This window comes from Helobdella robusta (assembly GCF_000326865.2).
Source record: "Helobdella robusta unplaced genomic scaffold HELROscaffold_12, whole genome shotgun sequence".
Classification (NCBI taxonomy): Eukaryota; Metazoa; Annelida; class Clitellata; order Rhynchobdellida; family Glossiphoniidae; genus Helobdella; species Helobdella robusta.
In genome coordinates, this window is record NW_008703664.1 from 405,803 (window position 1) to 427,428 (window position 21,626).

At 34.5% G+C, this 21,626-nt stretch overlaps 1 protein-coding gene across 1 annotated transcript in view; it reads left to right on the top strand.

Annotated features, from left to right (window-relative positions):
* Positions 1-244: 244 nt before the first annotated feature.
* HELRODRAFT_190307 (hypothetical protein) overlaps positions 245-21,626 on the top strand; it is a gene marked incomplete at its 5' end in the record, with an annotated part of 29,905 nt that continues 8,523 nt past the window's right edge. Inside the window, 46 exons of the mRNA XM_009013426.1 lie at positions 245-299; positions 938-1,047; positions 1,917-2,052; positions 2,135-2,249; positions 2,485-2,722; positions 2,837-2,986; positions 3,062-3,447; positions 3,642-3,810; positions 4,162-4,220; positions 4,904-5,101; positions 5,661-5,822; positions 6,033-6,153; positions 6,840-6,927; positions 7,386-7,536; positions 7,841-7,923; positions 8,041-8,162; positions 8,371-8,629; positions 9,105-9,130; positions 9,212-9,372; positions 9,613-9,835; positions 10,498-10,668; positions 10,918-11,090; positions 11,281-11,412; positions 11,522-11,681; positions 12,073-12,164; positions 12,257-12,413; positions 12,544-12,651; positions 12,866-12,951; positions 13,107-13,298; positions 13,462-13,573; positions 13,691-13,945; positions 14,066-14,202; positions 14,343-14,640; positions 14,751-15,066; positions 15,149-15,464; positions 15,885-16,064; positions 16,274-16,434; positions 16,552-16,724; positions 16,861-17,040; positions 18,047-18,153; positions 18,287-18,392; positions 18,466-18,566; positions 19,509-19,688; positions 19,993-20,292; positions 20,536-20,650; positions 21,388-21,602. Of these exons, the coding sequence (XP_009011674.1) occupies positions 245-299; positions 938-1,047; positions 1,917-2,052; positions 2,135-2,249; positions 2,485-2,722; positions 2,837-2,986; positions 3,062-3,447; positions 3,642-3,810; positions 4,162-4,220; positions 4,904-5,101; positions 5,661-5,822; positions 6,033-6,153; positions 6,840-6,927; positions 7,386-7,536; positions 7,841-7,923; positions 8,041-8,162; positions 8,371-8,629; positions 9,105-9,130; positions 9,212-9,372; positions 9,613-9,835; positions 10,498-10,668; positions 10,918-11,090; positions 11,281-11,412; positions 11,522-11,681; positions 12,073-12,164; positions 12,257-12,413; positions 12,544-12,651; positions 12,866-12,951; positions 13,107-13,298; positions 13,462-13,573; positions 13,691-13,945; positions 14,066-14,202; positions 14,343-14,640; positions 14,751-15,066; positions 15,149-15,464; positions 15,885-16,064; positions 16,274-16,434; positions 16,552-16,724; positions 16,861-17,040; positions 18,047-18,153; positions 18,287-18,392; positions 18,466-18,566; positions 19,509-19,688; positions 19,993-20,292; positions 20,536-20,650; positions 21,388-21,602 (7,535 nt within the window). The remainder of the gene's footprint in view (positions 300-937; positions 1,048-1,916; positions 2,053-2,134; positions 2,250-2,484; positions 2,723-2,836; positions 2,987-3,061; positions 3,448-3,641; positions 3,811-4,161; positions 4,221-4,903; positions 5,102-5,660; positions 5,823-6,032; positions 6,154-6,839; positions 6,928-7,385; positions 7,537-7,840; positions 7,924-8,040; positions 8,163-8,370; positions 8,630-9,104; positions 9,131-9,211; positions 9,373-9,612; positions 9,836-10,497; positions 10,669-10,917; positions 11,091-11,280; positions 11,413-11,521; positions 11,682-12,072; positions 12,165-12,256; positions 12,414-12,543; positions 12,652-12,865; positions 12,952-13,106; positions 13,299-13,461; positions 13,574-13,690; positions 13,946-14,065; positions 14,203-14,342; positions 14,641-14,750; positions 15,067-15,148; positions 15,465-15,884; positions 16,065-16,273; positions 16,435-16,551; positions 16,725-16,860; positions 17,041-18,046; positions 18,154-18,286; positions 18,393-18,465; positions 18,567-19,508; positions 19,689-19,992; positions 20,293-20,535; positions 20,651-21,387; positions 21,603-21,626) is intronic.

Below are 21,626 nucleotides of genomic sequence, written 5' to 3' on the forward strand. Positions count from 1 at the left end.
TTAATCATTATTAAGGGTATAAAAATAACATCGAAACATTCTTAAAACCATTTTCTTTTTTTTTCAGTAGTAGTAAGAACATTAGTTACTGTCCTGGTTATGACATTAAACTGACCCTCACTGCCTTGTGAGTGATGTTGGATCATCAAAGGCTAGGCCCACCGCTTATAACTGTGGTTGCGTAAGGAAGGGCGTCCTGCGTAAAAATTAGCCAAATAAATTACTTATGATGACAGAAGTGACAATGGCCCTCAGTATCCGGCAGAATGGCGTCGAGGGGTATTTCAGTTTCATCATAGGTAGCCAAACGGCAACCCCCGATCTCGGGGAAAATGTCGTCTAAACGTGTGTTGTTGTTGTTGTTGCAGTAAGAACATTAGTTAATGTTATCAGCACAGTCATTGTCACATTTCAGAAAAACCTAATTTACATAAGCCATGTTAGGAAGCAGAAGTTTACCAATCATTTTATTTTCTATTATTTTACATTATTAACGATTAACTTTATTGTTCCTTGATATTATGATCATGCAGTCATGTTTATTGTCATAGCAATTTATAACACTATAAAGTGTCTATGAAGGGGGAATGATTCCAACTGTTCGCTTATATTTTGTGTTCACTTTATTGCAGGCTAGATTTAAGGCTAGAGGATGACTCAAGTTAGAATGCTAAGTCCCATTTTGTTGGGTTGGGTGAGCTGTCGTCTACTTAGCCATAATTCAAGATGTATTATTTCAATGATTATTTTCATCTTCTAAGCAAAATTGTGTTAATTCATGTTGGTCTCTAAAAAATAATATTGAGAAGTAAACTAATAATAACTAATTCATCTCTGCTCTTATTACTGATAATTTTTATGCCGTTGTGTTGCCATTATCTGTTGATGAATGAATAGGGTGAATATGAATTTCTTGTTTTATTATGTTTAACATCAGTTGATGTCTTGCCTACCGTGCTGACGCTTTACATGGATGCTGGCTTCAAACTGCCTCCTCCAAAAAGAGATGAAGTGCTTCTCTGCAATTCCACAACTACCTTTGAAGAAGTAACTTATTTCGCTGACTGAAAATTTTAAATTTGCGATATTTTTCTGACTTACGGAGAAAATTAATTTAATTCAATTTAATTAAGTTTTTCGGTTTCACAAATAATCGATTGCTCAAATGAATTTGCGCTCAAACTAAGCGCTCGATATAAAAATCTAAGTATAGTCGCTCAATATAGAAATCAGTATAGTATAGTACAATATTAATATTAAAAAGTATAGTACAATATTAATAAATTTTCGTTTAACCTCATGAACAATATTTTTCTACAAATATTGCGATCTGGTTTACAAGAATTAATACATTAAGGTTGTTATTTTATCCAGTCTACCAAGGAAGCAAACTCCAAGTTTTACAATAAAATTTAGACGGTGAGGAGCTGGTATGAAATAGAGACGCGTTGATGGATTGGATCGTTGTTATCAGGGATAGTCAAATATCAACAAACGTATATGTAAACTCCATATCCAATTTACTGTCAAACACATATGATTTCAGTGATTTAAACTTGCCAGATTGAGAATTCTGGGATAAGAAAGTTGTTGAAGGACAGGTGGTTTCCACTTTAATGTAATTTAAACGGAGCAGAAAAGAAATCAATTTAGAGTCTGAGTAATGAAGAAGGATCCTTTTATAGCTAAAGAAAGAAGAATTCAATGCTGTAGGCAGCCGTATTCATGAAAAAACGGCGAAATTTAGATGAGAAAGTTTGAATAATACAATTATCTAATTCAACGTACAAACGTACGTTTGAAGTAAATAATTCACAAATGTTCATTCCTAACAAAAAAGCTGTTGTTTGTAGAGTTTGAGTTGTTAGTATATTCAATGCATGTCATATTCGTTTGTTTTTTATTTCTTTATTCAGATCAAGTTGCTTTGGTTGAGAGCGATGAAGGACGAATCTGGAAGGATCTACTGTCTGGTGCATGCAGAACTCTTGGATTATGATGTGGCTTCGGAAGTTGAAAAATCGCTCAAAATCCATATAAATCCAGTTAAAAGTGTGTTTTCTACTTAATTTTCATATACACAAGTTTATATGAATGAAATTGTTTCAATCTTAGGCATCGTTTATTTTTTCAGATGTTAAGTTTGTTATAGTGTGTAGCTCGAACAAAAGTGAGAAATCCCACTTGATTAATGTCTTTGAGCAGTTCAAAGTGAAATGTCCTCACCTTGATATAGAGCAAGTACAGAAGTATGTTAAACATCATTTGACATGCAAGGATGATCTTTCAGCCGCCTCTCTTGATACAGAAAGGCAACCTCTTTCAGTTTTTTTAAATATATTATATTCTTTGATTGAAGTAATCAAATTTCGAATTTTCTGAATTTTTTTTTAATTACTTCTTAAATTTGTATATAAATTAATATTAATAAGATAAACTTCAGAATAACGCAATTATTTTTTATTTTGTTTATAATGCTTTCAGGGTGTGCGTAAGAATGATCAAATCTCACAGGGCTGGCGTCGGAAAAACGTTGCGAGTAAAAAGATTTGTTGAAGAGTTGCAAAATAAATTAAAAATGAATGTAGATGATAAAGATTGGTGTTTGTGTAGCGTACCTTTGCACAGTCGGGTCGTTGACGATACGTCGGTCATCAGGTTACTCAGATTAAGTAAATATAACGACGACCCCAGGATATATCACTTGGATGTCTCAAGAGAGGTTAATATAAATATAACAGACGTTGACACTGTTTTAGATTGAGCTAGACCATGACGATTTTCTTCTTGCTGTGCGAAAGAATATTTATTTGAATACTTCCTCGAAATGTGTCAGGTGACGGAGGGAGTGGATCACTTGCTCTTCAACTTGCTCGTACTAGGCAGTGCGGCAGACAGCAATGGCTACATGTGGAGTAGGTCTGCAAGGGACTTTTATCTCGTCGAAAGCATGCCGCTCCTAATCAAGATGGCCACTTCTAATAAGGTTGCTCGCTCGTTTGTGGGACGTCATTCATGGTGCAATTATTTATGATGTCGTTGATCGTATTTGATTTTTCAGGATGGGAAAAATACGTCTCTTCAATATCTTCACCAAGTTTTCTACCTGCTTCCTTCACTGACCTGCTGGTCGCCTGCCGACTGCTTGAATATCATCCAAAGCAAAAACTTATGTCAGTGCTCATTTTACTTTTCAAAAACTAATTGCTCGTACGATTTAAATCATTTATTCTGCAAAATATCGTTCCCAATTAAAGCCGTACCTCGACACAAGGGAGCCAAGTATCAGGAAATTGATCAGTTGATGGATGCAGAAGAACTCGCCAGTGATACATTTCAGCGTCCTTGCCATTACCTCCATGCAATTTCTTCCAACGTTCCTCTTGCTCATTACGATAAGAAGAAGAAGACTGCAAACATATCCGAGTGCATCACTTTGATGATGAGGTCTGCATTTCAAATAATTTTATTGTTAGCCTCCAATGATGATGATGATGATGAGTTTTATTAACAATAGCTAAGAATTTATTCAAACATGGAACTGAGTTCAAGATTAAATTTCATTAATGTTGTTTTCTACTCTTCAGCATTGCTTTATTTCTTATATAAATATTTGTTTTTATTTTTTGTTTTGTTTGCAGTTTTTGCAGCGTTCAGGATCCCTCGTGGTCAGAATTGAAATATTTTGCTCAGTTCCTCAATTACCAGCTATCCTTGAGTGAAAAATCTTCATTCTGTCATCCAGTCATGGCTCAGGACATGCCAGGATTTTTTAATTACGTTGTCAATTTTGTCATCAGCATGTCCAGGGTTCGGCTAAATCTTTTATTATTTTTTTTTATATGAAAAGAAATAGTATGAAATATTTATGGAATGATGTTTTGTTTGTATCATTATTTTGTGCATTGAATGAGTAGCAGCGAGCAACTTCAACATCGAGTGATTGACAAGAATTGAGTGATTGTTTCCTATGTATCGTGCAGGACTTCGCAACCAGGTCCTTGAAAATATCTGAAGAGTCACCTGAAGTCTTGGATGAAGCTGACGTAAATTTATTTCATTCCATTCTCCAATTTTCAGATCACCTTTATTCAATTAAAGCAATGTAACATTTTCAACAGTTACTTATGATTCATAATTTTGAAATATTTCAACCGACAGAGCGGCACATCTATAAATATTTTGGACTACTACGGAATGAAAAGAACATGGGAAACCAGGTACGTTCTCATCACTTTCATATTCTTTCAAAAAGATTGCTCATTATATTAATGATAAAATGTAATGTACGATTGTTGTTTTTAAAAACATTGGTTATTTTTAAATATCTAATTTTTACATCCGAACTTTATTCATGGCGTCTTCACTGAAATGCATTTTCGTGCTGTTTGTCAACCGATTTAAATTATATGAGCGTCATTTTATCTAGTAAAAGTTTATTTTATAGTTTTTCTCATTTCAATTTAACAACCCCTGGACCTCCCTATAAAAAATCTTAATTTTTTGAGAAACGCAATTATTTAATTTGTTGATTTTAGTTTTTAAATGAACTGTTAGTTGTTAAAGGTAGAGGCCACCGTTCAACGCTAGTTTTAAAATCATCAACTGAAAGCTTTCAATATCAAACTCAAAAACTATGCAATCTGAGCATGATTAGTTATAAAGTAAATTGAAAGGTGCATCTTCATATGCTGCACGCTTTATTGCTTACTGAGGTATTCCAGGTTCGAAGTGTTAAAAATTTTGTAAATGAATCAGTTGAATAAACTTGAATCATTTAGTATACCACTGCTTATTGATGCCATCTCATGATAAAGCAAGACACTTTCTTGCTATTTATGTTAATCAATGTTTCACCGAACGATTTTCATGTTGAATTCGATATTGTATACTCCGGAAACAGTTCCCATCCTTACCTCTTCTTCAACTACGACAACCACTCGTTCACTTTCATGGGCTTTATAGTCAACCCCAAAAATGGTGACGTCATTGAACCTGTAACAGGGAAAGTTTTAATGGAGCAGGCTGTATCACTACCTCTCTACCAAGCTCTGGCAAGGAACAGGGTGAACCTTAATGAAAACTTCGATAATCTAAATAGGTTTTATATTTATATTTATATTCTTTTTTCTATTTATACAGTTTTTATCGTTGCTTATTGTTTGTCGTTTATCGTGGCGTCATTGTGTAGTAATGGTAAAAGACGCCTGGTTCTATGTTACGAAGATTTATATGCCACGTGTGTGATGCACTAGTTCACGCATGTTCATGCATGCGTTTATGTCATGCCTTTGAGAATTAATTCAAGAGTTAATTGTGAAAAACGAAACAAGAAACTGTGCTGAAATAAGCGAATGTTGTTGAACTTATGAGCTAATATTTAATGGAGTTATTTTATTGAAGATTAATAATAAATAAACTGTTATGATAGCTGACTTTGGTAACATTAACACAATACTGTTACTAGGATATACATACATGTCTATAAAACTTACTTTCGATAGAACCCTAGCCTAATGTGTACAGAATTGTTGCAAAAGTTTATACTCGCTCAGCTGTAATAAATCTATACATGAAGACAAACCGTAAAAATTTTGAAGCACGTTGTTCACAAATTTTATAATTTTTAAATTTTCTAAAGCCCAATTCAACCTTCGAAGTTATTTTGGCGTCACTTATATTTGGATATTATTGCGCAGGATGGAGAAGTTGCAGAAGATGTGTTTGGTGATGGGGAAGGAGTACATGCACGATCCGGATAACACGTTCGAATTGACAGCTGATAATGTCAAAAAGCTCATGGCAATATACATGCGATTCAAGTAATGTATTTACATCTGCATTTAATGTATTTAATGTAATGTATTTAATTATTTATTTATGTAATGTATTTATTTAAGTAATGTATTTACAACTTTTTTTTTAATAATTAATCATGGCTCAGAACTTTATTTACTTTTTTTTAACTTCATTAATTAATCTTCATATGCATACATGTAAGAATGATAGAGAGATGTTGCAATTCAATCCAGGTGCAACATTCCAGTCATTGTGATGGGCGAAACAGGTTGCGGCAAGACGAGACTGATCAAGTTCCTCTGCGATTTCCTGAAGCCACCTGGTGTCGATGTCAACAACATGATTCTTATGAAGGTCTTTCTTCATCTTAATTTGTCTTTTTTTACTTTTCATTGATGGAATTTCAACAAATGTGGTCTCGTGGCCGAGTGGTTAGCGTGTCTGTCTACCACTCCCACGACCTGGGTTCGAATTCTGCAGTTTCTACAGGTTCATCCGGCTGTCCATCCTTTCGAGGTTGGTAAATGGGTAGACGACGTAAGTTGTCGCATGTTGGCCGGCGAAATGGCTCAGTGGTTCAAATGCGCGCTGAGTCAAACATCTCAATGGCTATCATATACTCAGCGTATATGATGCGGTGCTTGCGCGTGCACATAAATACATGTGTACGTCGTGTGAAAAGGATAAACAGCCTTTGTGGCGAAGATGCTGCTTCATATCATTGGTTGAAGATATGAAGAACATAATAAAGATATATAGATAATATATCTGTAACATTGTAGGTGGTTCTGCGTATGTCAGAGCTGCAATAATAAAGATAAAAAAAAAACGAAGCTTATTGAAATATTCTTGCTTTGTGTCATTTTTATCGCAGAGGCATTTTAAATACATAGACAACTTTTACAATGTAAACACATTATTATAAATGTCTAATTAATTTTTTTTATACTTAATTAATCTCTTAATTTTTATACTTCCATTATTGTTTTTATTATCTACGGGGTTTTACAAATTACAAAACTTTATTGTACTAACCTCAGGTACATGGTGGCACGACTTCAGAACAGATCATCAGGAAAGTAACAACCTCATCAATTGAGGCTCAACGGACAGCTGCGGCCTATCCTGGTAACGTACATTAACCACAGATGTCTATTATTTTTTTTACACATTTGCCTTATCTTTCAACTTACAAGGCTGCTCACAAATTGCTCCTTATTCAACTGTCTGCAATTAAACTTTAGAGGCGCAAATGCTGTACCGCTCACACCTCACGGCATACATTCACATTCAAGTGTGCCTGTGAACAATTAATGAATCAAGCGAACGAACGCACGAGATTTGTGAAAATTTTAATTCGAACGAACGGTGTTTGAAGCAAGTCGGTTGGTACAACAAGAGCGCATGGTACTACTTCCATCAGAAATCATCAACTCAGTTTCAAACGATTTAACTACGTCTCAATAAAGTGGTTCAAAGTTTTTATATTTCATAAAAAATAGTCAACTAGATAATTTTAGCATATAACTGAGACACGTCATATTAGTTATAAAATAAATCATCAATATACTTTTTTGTTGTTGAAGGCACGGAGACGGTGTTGTTTTTTGACGAGGCCAACACGACAGAATGCATCGGACTCATCAAGGAGATCATGTGTGACAGAAGAGTCAATGGAATGCCTCTCAACCACATTTACAGCCTGAAGTTCGTGGCTGCCTGCAATCCATACAGAAAGTACGCTCATCGATCAAAATATCAAATTATTTTTAAGATCTAAAATTTTGGAAAATCTTGGAAAACCGGTATTATCCAAAATATGTTATGCAACTAAAAATAATTATTTTGTTTTGTTCATAATATTTAAGAAGATGTTTATTGCTCAGTATTTGTCGGCGTTTGTATGTAGTAGTATATTTGTATACGTGAGTAGTGCATGTAACATTCAAGTTTGTATAGGTTAAAAAAGTCTTTTCCAACAATCCTTTTGATCAAACTATTCAGACACGATGATGATTATTTGTTCAATTGAACTCATCAGACATTCAGACATGATGATCAAAAGATTAGAGAAGGCAGGTCTCGGCTACCATGTGCAGGCTGATCAAACAACTGACAGGCTGGGTCAGTATATCCAACATTATTTTTTCATCCATTGAATTGTTTATTTGATTTTTTTTTATAATATTATTATATTGATATTTTACTTCTACTATGGTTTCATGCTGCATGCACTGACAGGTCACTTGCCAATGAGACAGCTGGTGTACAGGGTGAAGTCCCTGCCAGCAAGCTTGCTTCCTCTCGTTTGGGATTTTGGCCAGTTGAGTTCACGAGTCGAAAAAATTTACATTGTCCAGATGGTCCAACGTTATGTAATCCTCACTTTCTCTCATTCATTTGTTGTAATTCAGTTTATTCATTTTGAAACTTTGCTTTTGATCATGTCTCACTTAAGTTTTTTGCTTGTTATTGGACGTTTGCAGTTCTTTTCCATCTGCAGTTTTTCAAATTAATTTTTTAATGGTTGTAATATTTATTGCTTTTTCAACGGATGTCTCACAAATTCAGTTCAACGAGTATAAGGTGAATATGAATTCGTACATCATTGCCAAAATAAGTGACATTCTGACGGCCTCTCAAGCGTTCATGCGACAGCAGCAGGATGAATGCAGTTTCGTTAGTCTCAGGGATGTTGGCCGTTGTCTCCAGGTTTTCATCTGGTTCCTCAGTCATGAGAATATTTTTGAAAGGATGAATGGCCTTGTCCAGGAAAGACTGAATGAAAAAAAGAAGCTCGATGATATGTCAAAGTTAAACCAAGCTGAAGGTTGGCTTCAGTTTATTTATTTTTTATCAGTTTCAATTTCAGTTTCTGTCATATTTGCTGTAATCCTGCAAAATTAATTTAAAATTGTATAAAGCGTGATGATATGGTTTTTATTCGAAAGATGGTTCATCAAATATATCTGAATCAAATTCAATTTTAAAATTTTAAAAATTTCAAGTAAAAAATGTATTATTAATTGCTAACGCGTTTGTTTAACACGTCTATGTACGACTAATAAGACAATAAGATATGAATCAGAAGAATGGCAATAAGAAATGAATCAGAAGAATGACAATAAGAAATGAGTCAGAAGAATGACTCTAATTAACTCTGTAGACGTCATTTTGTACTCTGATGATTTGGAAATGTGCATTGACACTTTAAACTTGGACGATGTTAATGACGATGACATGATAAATGATGAGAATGATGATGATGATGATAAAATGAAAACAATTTTAATGTAATTTTACAGATAAGGACGAAACCAAAATTTGTTATGTTAGTGATTTCTAATTCATTTTTTTGTGTGATCGTGACCTCCTTCATGAACCTTTTTAATTTGGCTGAAATTTCGTGCAGGTGTTGAACGCAGTTCCTCGATCTCTCATGTTGGCCTTGGGTGTCTGCTATTACGTCTGTCTTGAAAAAAGGAAGGAATATTTGGAGTTTATTGCTCCATATTTTCAGGACCTTTGTGCTGAAAATGGAACTGCTGAGAAGATCTTCGAAGAAATTGACACGTAATCTATTTTTACTGTTCAATCAATTGGTTTGTTATTTTCTTCTGTAGTTATTGAAGCCATACTTGCTTCCACGCCTGTTTCAACGTTTTCGCTGTTCCAGTCATTACCAATGTAAATTTTACCACGAGCAAGTTTAATACAAATTTTTCACTAAATATAATTTTATTCGTCAGCGTTCTTTATTTTTGACCGCAGAACAATCAGTTTAAATGAAAAAAATATTTGATTGTTGATCAGCTGCCAGGACGTTTTCCTCAACGAGATCGATTTGGCGAGCAACATTGCGAGGAACCAGGCTCTGAAGGAGAACTTGTTCATGATGGTGGTCTGCATTGAATTGAGGATTCCTCTCTTCCTCGTTGGCAAACCTGGCAGTTCTAAATCTCTGGCAAAGACTATCGTTGCAGATGTCATGCAAGGCAACCAGTCGAAATCGGATTTGTTTAAATCTTTTAAATCGGTGAGTTGAGCTTGAAAATGTGGACTTATATGAGCAAAATGATTTAGAAATGTCGTTTCGATGGTTTCATTTTTTTCTTAATGCAAATATATATTTACCATTATTATTATTATTGTTAGTAGTAGTAGTAGTAGTAGTTGTAGTTGTTGTTGTTGTTGTTGTTGTTGTCGTTGTTGTTGTCGTTGTTGTTGTTGTTGTTTTTGTTGTCGTTGTTGTTGTTGTTGTTTTTGTTGTAATAGTAGTGGTAGTGGTAGTAGTAGTGGTGGTGGTGGTGGTAGTAGTAGTAGTAGTAGTAGTAGTAGTAGTAGTAGTAGTAGTAGTAGTAGTAGTAGTAGTAGTAGTAGTAGAGGTAGTAGAATTGGTTATTGTACTTCCATTTTAAAAAATCAGCTGTGGCAAATCTTTTCTTTTAAGAATACAAATATACATGAAAAGCAAAAACTTCGAAATTGTAGCACAAAAATTAAACAATGCATGCGCTAATCCAATTTAATTAAAAAAGATAAATACGAATTAACACAATTTTATAACAAATAAAATATAAAGAAAATTTTAGTTATAAATGACTTAACCATGCTTCTCATTGAAAGTTTTATATGAATCAGCTAAGAATGATATTTATTGGATTCCTACAAAAGTGAAGTTATTAATGAATATTGAAGGCACACATGGTGTCGTACCAGTGCAGTCCACTGTCAACCCCAGACGGCATAGTTGGAACATTTGGCCAATGTGCCAGACTGCAGAAAGATAAAGACCTTGAGAAGTTTGTTTCTGTGGTTGTCCTTGATGAGGTTGGCCTCGCCGAAGATTCAGACAGAATGCCTCTTAAAGTATCTTATATCATTCAACTCTTTTGCTTAAAATTATGTTTAAAATCAGTTTGGATAGTTTGAATTTAATTTATTTTAATTTTTTTTTGTTATTAATCTTTACTTTGTTCTTATTCGTGCATATTTTATTGCATACGGTTGGCAGTTGACTTATTTTGTCAAACTTAAAACGTTTTAGTGAAATTTTTCCTTAACTATTCAAACTTTATCTTGACTCGATATTTTTTTTCAACTGAAAATCATTTGCAGACCCTCCATCCATTGCTTGAAGACGGATGTGAAGGCGATGAAAAACCTGAACCCTACAAAAAAGTTTCCTTCATTGGCATTTCCAACTGGGCACTCGATCCTGCTAAGATGAATAGGGGCATCCTGGTTCAGAGAGGTATTCCTAGCCATCAAGAACTTCTGCTCAGTGCCAAGTATCTTCCTATTCTCATAACAATACTTTTAATAAAGCAATCTCTTGTATAATTAATATTTTTTGTCACATATCTAATTTGTTTGAAAGACGTGGTAGAATGTCATTGTCTGAAAAATATGTTTGCAATTGAAAAACGCGCATTTAGTAATATTCTTATCGTTGACTTTGACCTCGTTGATACGAACCAGAGGGATATGCAATGCCGACTACAACGTTGGATTGAAATGCAACAAGTTATTGGAACCCCTCGCTGAGGGTTACTTCGAACTTTACCAATCCACACTTCATAACGAATTTTTTGGACTGAGAGATTTCTACAGGTAACGTCGTTTTAAAATCATTTTGTTAGTTTTATAGTTTATGAAAAAGTCTTTATAATTATTAATTTTAATTAATAATATTTTACAAAAATGTCTACTTTGCAAAAAGTTTGGTGAAGATGGTTTGTTTCATGGCGGAGAAGCAGGATGACACTCCGACGTGGGGTCAGCTGAAGACTGCCATCATGAGGAACTTTGGAGGACTTGATGCCGTCCAACCACTGGATGTCTTCAAAGGACATCTGTCACACGTCATCGACACAACCGATGTTAGTTGCTCCTCTCCTGATTTCATCCTAGCTTGCAATTCGCCTCTCTTCTAAAATTAAATGATTCATCTTTTTTGGTTGAAAATTGGTATTTGCAATTTAGATGAAAAATGTAGTAATAAAAACTGGTCCTGTCTAATATTAGCGTGGGATTGTTTAAAAGTTAATGATTTTGTTATAATCATTACTTTTGTTTATTTATGAAAATAATGTTTAACTTGGCCACATTAAACTGACTTCAAAATTTTTAAACATGCGGCAAAATACGACAGGAGCATGTTTATCAGTAGCATGTCTTGGTCATTTGTATTTTGCTCAAAAACTGTGTGAAGATAGTAAATTAAGTGGGTGAAAATAAAAAAAAACTGCTGCTTCACATTTGTGTAAAAAGGGATTAACTTGTTTCCAGACGGAATCATCTGACAGTGATCATAGCCCAGCTCATCTCATCAGACAGAGTTTGCAGGAAGATTGTAAAGATTTGTTAGCTAATTGTGGCTTATTTCTAAAATTTTACTGTTCTCCAGCATTTAAATTCTGATATAATAAATATCCCAATTAAATTCTGGTTAAAGAAATTTGAAATGCAAATTGTGCAGCGAGAGTAGGTACCTGTTAATCCTGACGGACAACTATGCAGCCCTGCACCTGCTGCAGCATGACCTGCTACAAATCAAGGACGCCATCATCATCTTTGGAAGTAGTTTCCCAAAAGATCAAGAATACACCCAGGTAGATCGTTCTTATTTACTTCCTCCTTAAAATGCAACAATATCCGTCAAAATTTTGTAGTGATTTTTTTATAAATTATTATGCACGTAACAGTTGTTATTGCTATTTACTGTTCCAAACGTAAATTCAGGTTTGTAGAAATATCAATCGAATAAAAGTCTGCATGGAAACAGGCAGAACGGTCGTTCTCCTGAATCTGGAAAGTCTCTATGAAAGTCTCTACGATGCTCTCAACCAGGTACAATTTCCTTTGTTCGTTCCTGCGTCAATTTGTCTCTGTCTGTTTGTCTGTCTGTCTGCCTTTGTTAACATTATAAGCTGGTGAGTTCAAAGCTGTGCTTGTTGTTTGATGGGCTACAGAAAATATACAAATAATAAAAACGGAAATTATTAAAAGAAAATTTTGGCAAAAATGAACAAGTGTCGCTAATTGACAATAAATATTCCAACAGTACTACATAAAGTTTGGTGATCAGAGGTTTGTTGATTTGGGACTGGGGACTCAAAGAGTGAAATGCAGAGTGCATGAATCGTTCAGGTCTTCTCTTTAAACATTTCATTGTTCAACGATACGAATTTTTATTGAATACTTCATTTCTAAGCAGACAACGTCGCATCTAAATTAACATTTTCATTTTTGATTGGATAATTTTGTAATTAGTTTTTAATTACAGTCAATGAATGCGTTACCAGATTGATAGTCGTAGCGGAAAAGCAAGTGGTATATAACAAATTTCCCATACCACTGATCAATCGACTTGAGAAGCACTACTTAGCAACAAGCAGCCTGCTCACAAGCAGTCAGGCTTCCGTGGCCAGCAAGTTGAAATCGTGGGCTTTCGATTTTGCCACTCAAACTGGATTCTGTTATAGATCCAAAAAAAGGTAAGTTATAAGCATTAATTTCAAATCTTTTCTAGTATTATAACTACGTGTACAATTAGTTTAAGTTATTTTTCACATATATCTGAAAATTTTTTCAAACATTTTCGAAATAAAATATACCTTGAAAAATAAAAATATTTACCCTCTATAAACGTAACTTCAGCCAGCAGCCATTAATTGAGGATGCGATCATTGGCTACCACGCAGACGCGCCTGCCTCAGTGGTCATTCAAATTTGCAAGAACAACAAAAGCAGCATTCTAAATGAAACGGAGGTCATTTTGTCGTTAATATTTTGTTTTTTTTCTGTTTTGATTAATTATAAATTATTAATAAATAATAATAAATTTTGACCATTTTTATTGACTCGTGAAAATGCCCTGTTGTTTCAGATGTTGTCGAGATGTAAGAGAGTTATGCTGCAGTGCGCCACCCCTGAGTCACTGTTTCGATTGAAGAACTCAAAGTTATCATTTGACCAAGAGCAGTACTTCAACTGCTACTTCAAGCAACAATTCCACTTGTCTTTGAAAGATTTCATTCAGGGAGTGTTAATCGAGGAAAAGAAGATGAATGATGATACTACAGATGAGACGGACGAAAATTGTTACTGCGAAAATGATTCTGATGGATGTATTTTTGTTCAAGTATGTTATTAATTGTATTTTTTATATTTTATTTTTTTTATATTTCACAGCTCTGATTTGTTTGATTTTCCTAAAATTGAAAAGGTTAGTATTTTACTTTGTTTGTTATAAATTGATCAGATAACCACCCACTCACGTCTGTTGTTGAAGCGGGAAACATCGGATCTCTGCAAGTCTTTGAATCTGCCAAACAATTCCATTCAACTTTTGTCTCTACAGTCAATAGGAACCGAGCATCAGTTCTGTAGAGAACTACGGTTTGTTTTGTTACACATTTTTGCCCGGAGAAGATCGTAATATATCACCAACTAATCTCTTGCGTTGCATCGATGATTGGACCAAATTATGCAAGATTTGTTTGATTGATTCTCATTTAATTACTCGCCTCACCTTCCAGAGACTTCTTCAGTGATGATGACGTTGCGAAAGATAAGGCAAAGTTGCGGCGTGAAATTTTAATAGTTCAATGCGACTCTGGTGATCAGCACTCCCAACTGATAGCCTGCACGAGGTACAACATTTCCAATGAGTACGCTAACTACTGTCTTTCCAGGAAGCAGCTGAACAGCGGTGTTGGTGACGTGGCTGCTGACAACGAGGACAGCAGAGGAATGAAAATGAATGGAGCGGCGAAACATGTCCTGTTCATCATTCAGCTACCAAGGATTGTCGGCGGATGCTTTGTTGGATTGCAGGTTGCTTTTTTTCTTATTTTGAAGCATTTCTAAAATCCATCTAGATTTATGAAATTTTTTCATTGCAATTTATTCGAGACTTCTTAAACAATCAACAAATTAACGTACAGGGTGGTAGATGGATGTCCTATCATATTGATGACTTACTACCCAAGAACAACGTAATTGAAAACATGATCGAGTTGCGGGACAAAACAGTCAGTTCGCTGTTTGAGTTCGGTGAGTTGTCATTCGAACGACCGGGCGCAAGCAAAATTTGCGGGGATGAAGAAGAAATATCCATTGATAACGAGCAGGAAAGTTCCGATCGTGATGTTAACGGCGGCAAATTTTTAATTTTAAGTAAAGATGATGAAAACAAGGATGACGTAAACATGAACGACGGCGATCATCAAGTAGAAAGCATTGAAGTGGTTCCTGAAAATGGTGAGTCACTTTGAAATTTCATCACGAGTTTGTTTGTTTGCTTACATTATCTCCTAACATAGTGAAACAAACGCCTGAACAGGTGCATTCAAGTTTTCAACCGAAGAATTTCCGTCTGTTGGAACTTTCTTTCCAGAACAACCAGCCAAACCTTCGTTGAAGTTCGTCCCGGCCAATGAAAGCAAATCAACGTGGTGCCAAAGTGAGGCGAACGAACTGATTAAAAACTGCGTGCACGCAGCCATCGCCATGCTGGAGACGCAGGTCAGCAGCAGGTCGAGTGGAAGCCTCGGAGGTGCATCCCGCAAAACGGAACTAATCGACCTCTTGTTGAATAATCTCCATCAGCCAATCAGCGGAGGGGGTAATGTTGCTATTATGCTATTAAAATATTCAAAGTTGTTCATGATTGATTGATTGATTGGTTGGTTGATTGATTGATTGATTGGTTGGTTGATTGATTGATTGGTTGATCGATTTATTTATTTATTTATTGATGAGAAACTTGGAAATTGTTAAAAATTTTCAGTGGCTTTGCTTGATTTGATTCGAGCAAGGCTATCAAGTTTATTGAAAGAATGTGAAGAAACTTCCATGCTTAGCACAAATATATGGATTCAAAATGATGTGGCTGCTTTCAATGCCGTTTGTAACTCTGGAACTCTCAAGTATAATCATACAGTCGTTTTGTATTATTAGATTATTGATTTATTCGAAGTTATTCCTTCAGAGTTGTGCTTCTTTCAGAGTTGTGCTTCTATGTTTTTACATGCATTTTCATATTCTGGTATTTTAATTTTTAAATACTCTTTCGGCAGTCGTTCATTCGTCGAATACCTGGAGTGCAAGGTGACACCTGTACTTGCCTACATCATCTCACTTCTTGATACCAACCAGAATTTAAACATAATGCTTGCCCACGATGACAACATGCACTGGATCAAACATTTCTGCTATCTTGCTTTGGCTGATAAGAACTTTCTTTACCTAAAGTTTAGGTTGGCTCTCAAATTTGTGTATATCATTTAATTCGCCGTTTGAGTTTGGTGTTTTATTGCTTACTGACCGGTCAACATCAGTTTTTATTTATTTACGGTGAGATATCTTATGATGAACTTCATCGCAGCAGCACTGGTTAAATAGTGCGAAATATATTCAAGCGTTAATTTGATGAGTCTACTGTTCTTGAACTGTTTTACTACCACAGTGACATCCGGACCGTGACACAGAAATCCAACAAGACAAGTTTTGAACTGAAGACCTGCGGTTGCCATGGAAACAAATTAAACCCCATGTTCCCTTTTTCATGGCTTATCAAAGAACAAATTGATAAATTATTGAATGTACAGCGAAAGACTCATTCGAACAGTTGGTTACTTTCTATGATAGAATGACGTAAATTTTGCTTGGAGAATTTGAGCTTTTTTTAGAATATTTTTCTGTTATCTGATAGAAATTTAAGTATATTTATAAATTTATTAAAAGGATCAATTTCACTGATTGAAATATTTGGTGACTCTGAGATTGGACATTTCGTGAAGGAAACATGTGAAGGTGATGAAGACGTCCAGAGAGATATGTTCGAAAGATATTTGAATGATTTCGTCTATATGAACTACAGGTCACAAATGAAAGAGTCAATTTCTCAACAGATTGAGGTATAATGTATTAAAAAACATGCCTATTTGGTTTTGCTGTATCATTTTTAATCTTTGTCAAATAATAAAAATGTTTTTAACTTAAATAGCGATGAGTGTTTTAACTTTTTTCAAATGACTGAATTGTTTTCTCTAGGTCGTGAAGGAAGATTTAAGAAATCAGATATTTTCCGATGACTTAATGTCTGATGGATGCGTTGAGAATAAGTTCAGTTTGGTGAACATTCACGTGGTGCATGAACAAGTTCACGTGAGGTACTTGTTGTTCGTTGAATTGTTAACTTCCTGTCCTCAAGCCGCTCTTTCCATTCATCAAGTTATCCATTCATTCTCCAAGCGCAACGTGAGCATTTTTTCATTTTTATTTTTTTATTTTCATCTGTTTCAACGTTATTCTGCCTGTAAATATAACCTATAATGTCTCCGGTTTTAAATTTCTAAATTAAGGATTTAAAATCTGTTGAATATTAGTAATAGCATATATATAACATATAGCATATACATATAACATATACATATATAACATGTTTATAACATATGTATACATAACCATATACAAAGCATATATACAGCATGTATTATTGTTACTCAAGTTTCACCTGGTTGCTTGCTCTGGCTTTCTTATTATCGATATTCAACGTCAAAATGTAGTCGAAGCGTTTTGTTGAAAAATTACTGACGCATTTTTGGAAATAACTCGATCGGTTTTAAAATTTTGATGAATAAACAAACATTGCTACATAAGTTTTTCTTGGTGGCTGCTTTGGTTTATTTTATTTGATATCCAAGTCAAAATGTAGCGGGGACGTTAATGAAAAAAAATAATTTTTTGTTCCTTTTTTTGACAATATCTGAGATAGAAGAAGAAAATAATTAAAAATGCAACTGAGAAATTTAAGTATCCTGATTTAAAAACAAATTTTCAATCACATTACTGACACAGAATGAAAGAATTTCTTATATCTTATCAGGTCATTCAATCTAATTTTTTGTTTATGAAATGACGTAAGAAAATTGCAAAGTGCCATGAATTTAAAAATATAGTCGGAGGTCGGAACACTATGCATATTATTATTATTATTGTTATTGTTGTTATTATTATTATTATCATTTAGACGCTGAATGTCTGTTTGTAACCTGCTGGTGTATTTGCCACGAGAATTTATTTTATTTTTGTTAATTTCCTATGTATTGTATATACGAACTATTTCAACTATTTGATTAGTCAAGATAAAATGCTCTCTAAAATAACAAAAATTATATGGATGTTTAGCATTTACAAAACAGATCAGAACTTATGGCATATTCAACTTGCACCGCAGGCATTGGACGTGGTGTGCTTACGGTACTGCACAGATGTGTTGTTACCTGGCAAAGAGCAATTCAATGATCTCCAGAAAATGAAAAAGTGGACGGAGGATGTGGAAAGGTTGGCCGCAACTGTTGAAAAGTTATTGTCCTTCGTTGATGAGGAAATTATATCAGGGAATGAATTCCAGTTGGTTCTACAAGCCTTTTATCGTAAATAGTTCTTATATCAATTAGATTGAAATACATTTCAGCTTCAAATGGAACAGAATTGTGGCAATGAAACTTTTTTTTAATAACGTTTGTCAGAATTTTCAAGAAAACAATTTTGACGTAGAAAGACTTGATTTCTTGTGGAATGTATGTTTTAATTGGCGAATATAATTGCGGGAAATGTTTTCAGTGATGAATTAATAAATTTTTACATTTCTAGTTCCTTGGTGACAAACCGGATTTTAAAGAAGTACGAGTGTTGAACAATGTTGAAAAATATTTGGAGCTTTGCAATACGAAAGCAATTAAACGCCACCTAGGGTAAACGTTTAGTTATATTTTTTTCTTCATTGATTGGTGCAGGTTGTTTTTCGTTAGTTTTTTTTTTGTATTATTTGTTGTGTTCTGTATGTTAGTTATAATGTGCCATCACTCAACAACTGAAAAAGCAGGAGTTCCAAAACAGGAGTTCCAAAAAGCACTAGGTACCTACCTAGATATTTGTGAAATGACGTCACAGCGCTAAATGGTTTATTAATCAGTATACTAACAATTAAATTTTGTAATATTTATTTTTTAATGTTTCTGCTTATGTTAAATAAAAATTATACTTTAACTCAATGAATCTATAATTAGGCTCACCTTGGCCCAAATTGTGTGTGCATAGTTCAAATTCTGTTTAGTTCAGTTATTTCGTACTTATCTCTTATATGAATTTTTCGTCTGACTGACTTGATGGGCAGCTGTTGTAAATGATGAGTTCGATAAAAATGAAATACATGCGTCGAGTTTTATGAGCGTGCAGTTGCATGCACTTACGAATTTGATGGTGGAAACCATTCAAGAGTCTGCAGAGATCACGTGAAATATTTTCAAATGGAACTATTATGCAAGTTGAACGATAGTAAGGAAGAATTTGTTTGATCTTTTGGTCTGGTTTGTTGAGACATCACGTTATCGCTAGCAATTAAATAGTTGGAATGTCGTAAAACATCTTTCTTGCTTTTGTACATTCTTTTTAGCTGCCCGATAATGTTGGTGCATTGCATAACATTTGAATACAATGATTTTTTATTTTGTTTTGAAACTAATCAATAAATTAATATTTAAAACTATTAATCTAAAGGATTTGTTCATAAAATAAAAAATATTTGTAATTGTAAATCGTTTATGGCAATTGTCTACCGCACTTTATAATAGCAGATTTTTTAGAATTGTCAACAAACATGTACCAGTAGCACTACAACTCAACAACAACAACAGGAAGCAGCTGGACATGAAATGTTGCCACTGCAGCAAGGGTACAGTCTCCATTCAGAGCAAATGCTGCCACAGATACTGCAAACCATGTTTCCTCATCATCATCAACCATAAACACGGACGATGCTGCGTATGTAACAGCGTTTTCACCGAAGAAGAAAAAAAACCCATCGAAGTTGATAAGTTAGAACTTTTCTTAATTGCAATTTTTAAAATTAGTTTTTTTATTATTTTTTATTATTTACCAAAAGTCGCATGATCATTTTTTTCTGAAATAACAAAAACATGTCTTTTTCCTCAGTGCCAATTAGTATCAACTCTAAATTAACGACTCTACATTGTCTAATTCTCATTCTCGCTTGTGTCATGTTTGGATTATTGTCAAAAATTGACTTCAAAAAGATTTTTTAAATTATTTTATTGCGAAAAGTTTACATGAAAATAAGAAATAATTTGATTTGATTGTTAATTTGTTTCACATTATCAGGAAAAAAGTGCAATGTTATGAGTCGTACAAGCAGCGAGTCAATGCCTTCCTCATCTCCCTAGTGTCCCAGCTCTGCTTTGCCGGCAGGACTCCTCCGAGTGCGCAAGTAGTAGCCAAGCTAATGGGCTATGTGACACTTCATGGCCATTCATTGAAAATCAATGAGGATAGTAGTGATAGTAGTGCTGGTAACGAAATGCCTGAAAGTGAACTATTGATGACTGTGGACATGGCAAAAAATTGCATTGATCCAACACCTGTTGTCAGATCTTTCCTGCTTCAAATGCTTCTAAGATATCAGTCAGTGGTTTCGTGTCATCAGTTTTGTGTCTTTGTGTCTTAATTTTGTCGTAATTTGATTTATTTAACGTGTGTTGTGTGCAACTAAAATTTGAACATGCTCAATTTGTCAGTTTTGTTGGACACCATTTTATTTTCAGCAATCGTTTCATAAAAGTTGCAATTTCACCATCGAGGTTCATTTGCTTCCACTTTTACATTTTTATCATAATCATTAAATATATTAACTCCTTTGCCACAAAGAATCGAAGATGTAGAAGACTATTTGGATAATTTTTTTGAGGAATCCCTGAGACTTATCAACGAAAATCACGAGCACATCGTTGAATTGTGTGCGCTCTGTTTACACTGTTTTGAGGTTTGGTTATATTTATTTATATCATGTTTTAATTCTTATAGGTTCGGAATTCAATCCAATTAATTTTTCGTATGGAACATAGTTACTGATGCAAAAATTATAGCAAAAACTTGCCAAAGAAAATTTCAATCCACAAAATGATGACCAAGCTTGAAAAGTAGTAGATGACCTTTCTTATTCTGTAAAGGGTTATAAAGAGTAAGGTCAAAGGTCTTATACATTCTCCCAAGTTCATGGGAATCAACGCATAAACAGCGTATAGGTATGAATGACGACGCATCACACACGAAGCATCTGACGGGCGAGGATCCTTTTGTTATATTCGAACCCGGTGACTGCACGAACTGCAAACAGAACCAGGCGCCTTTAATCACTAGGCCATGACGTCGCTATAAACAAGGGTTAAGAAAATATGCTTCTTTAATAAGAAGGTTGCATGTCCTGACATATTTCGACATTCGTTTATTTAATTCGTTTATTCGTTTATTGCATGTCCTGACATATTTCGACATTCGTTTATTTAAACGAATGTCGAAATATGTTGACGATACCTAACTGATGGCTAGGTATGACTGTGACTGACTTGAGTTTACAATTAATTTAAAAAGTGAATTATCAAAATTTGAAATACTTTTATGATGCCCGTAAAAAATTACCATTTAAACAAATGATTATCAGTAGTTCACTAGTAGAATTCGAGAGATTTGTGAATGTCATATTCAGCATTTACTTTTTAGGATCACTTTTACAACCTCGGCTTGAAGCAGCAGCAGACGAAGTTGAGGTTCATTCTTAACCTTTGGAAGAGCTATGATGTTCCCACCGTGAATCAAGGATTGTTGGGTGTTAAAAAACTTCAGAAAGTTGCCCTTATTCAATATGGCTTGCATGAATTGGCTGGTGCTATCTGCATCAGTTCTAACGGCATTGGAACGGATGGTAGTGTCTTCAGGTCTATGTGTGAATCTGCTTCAGA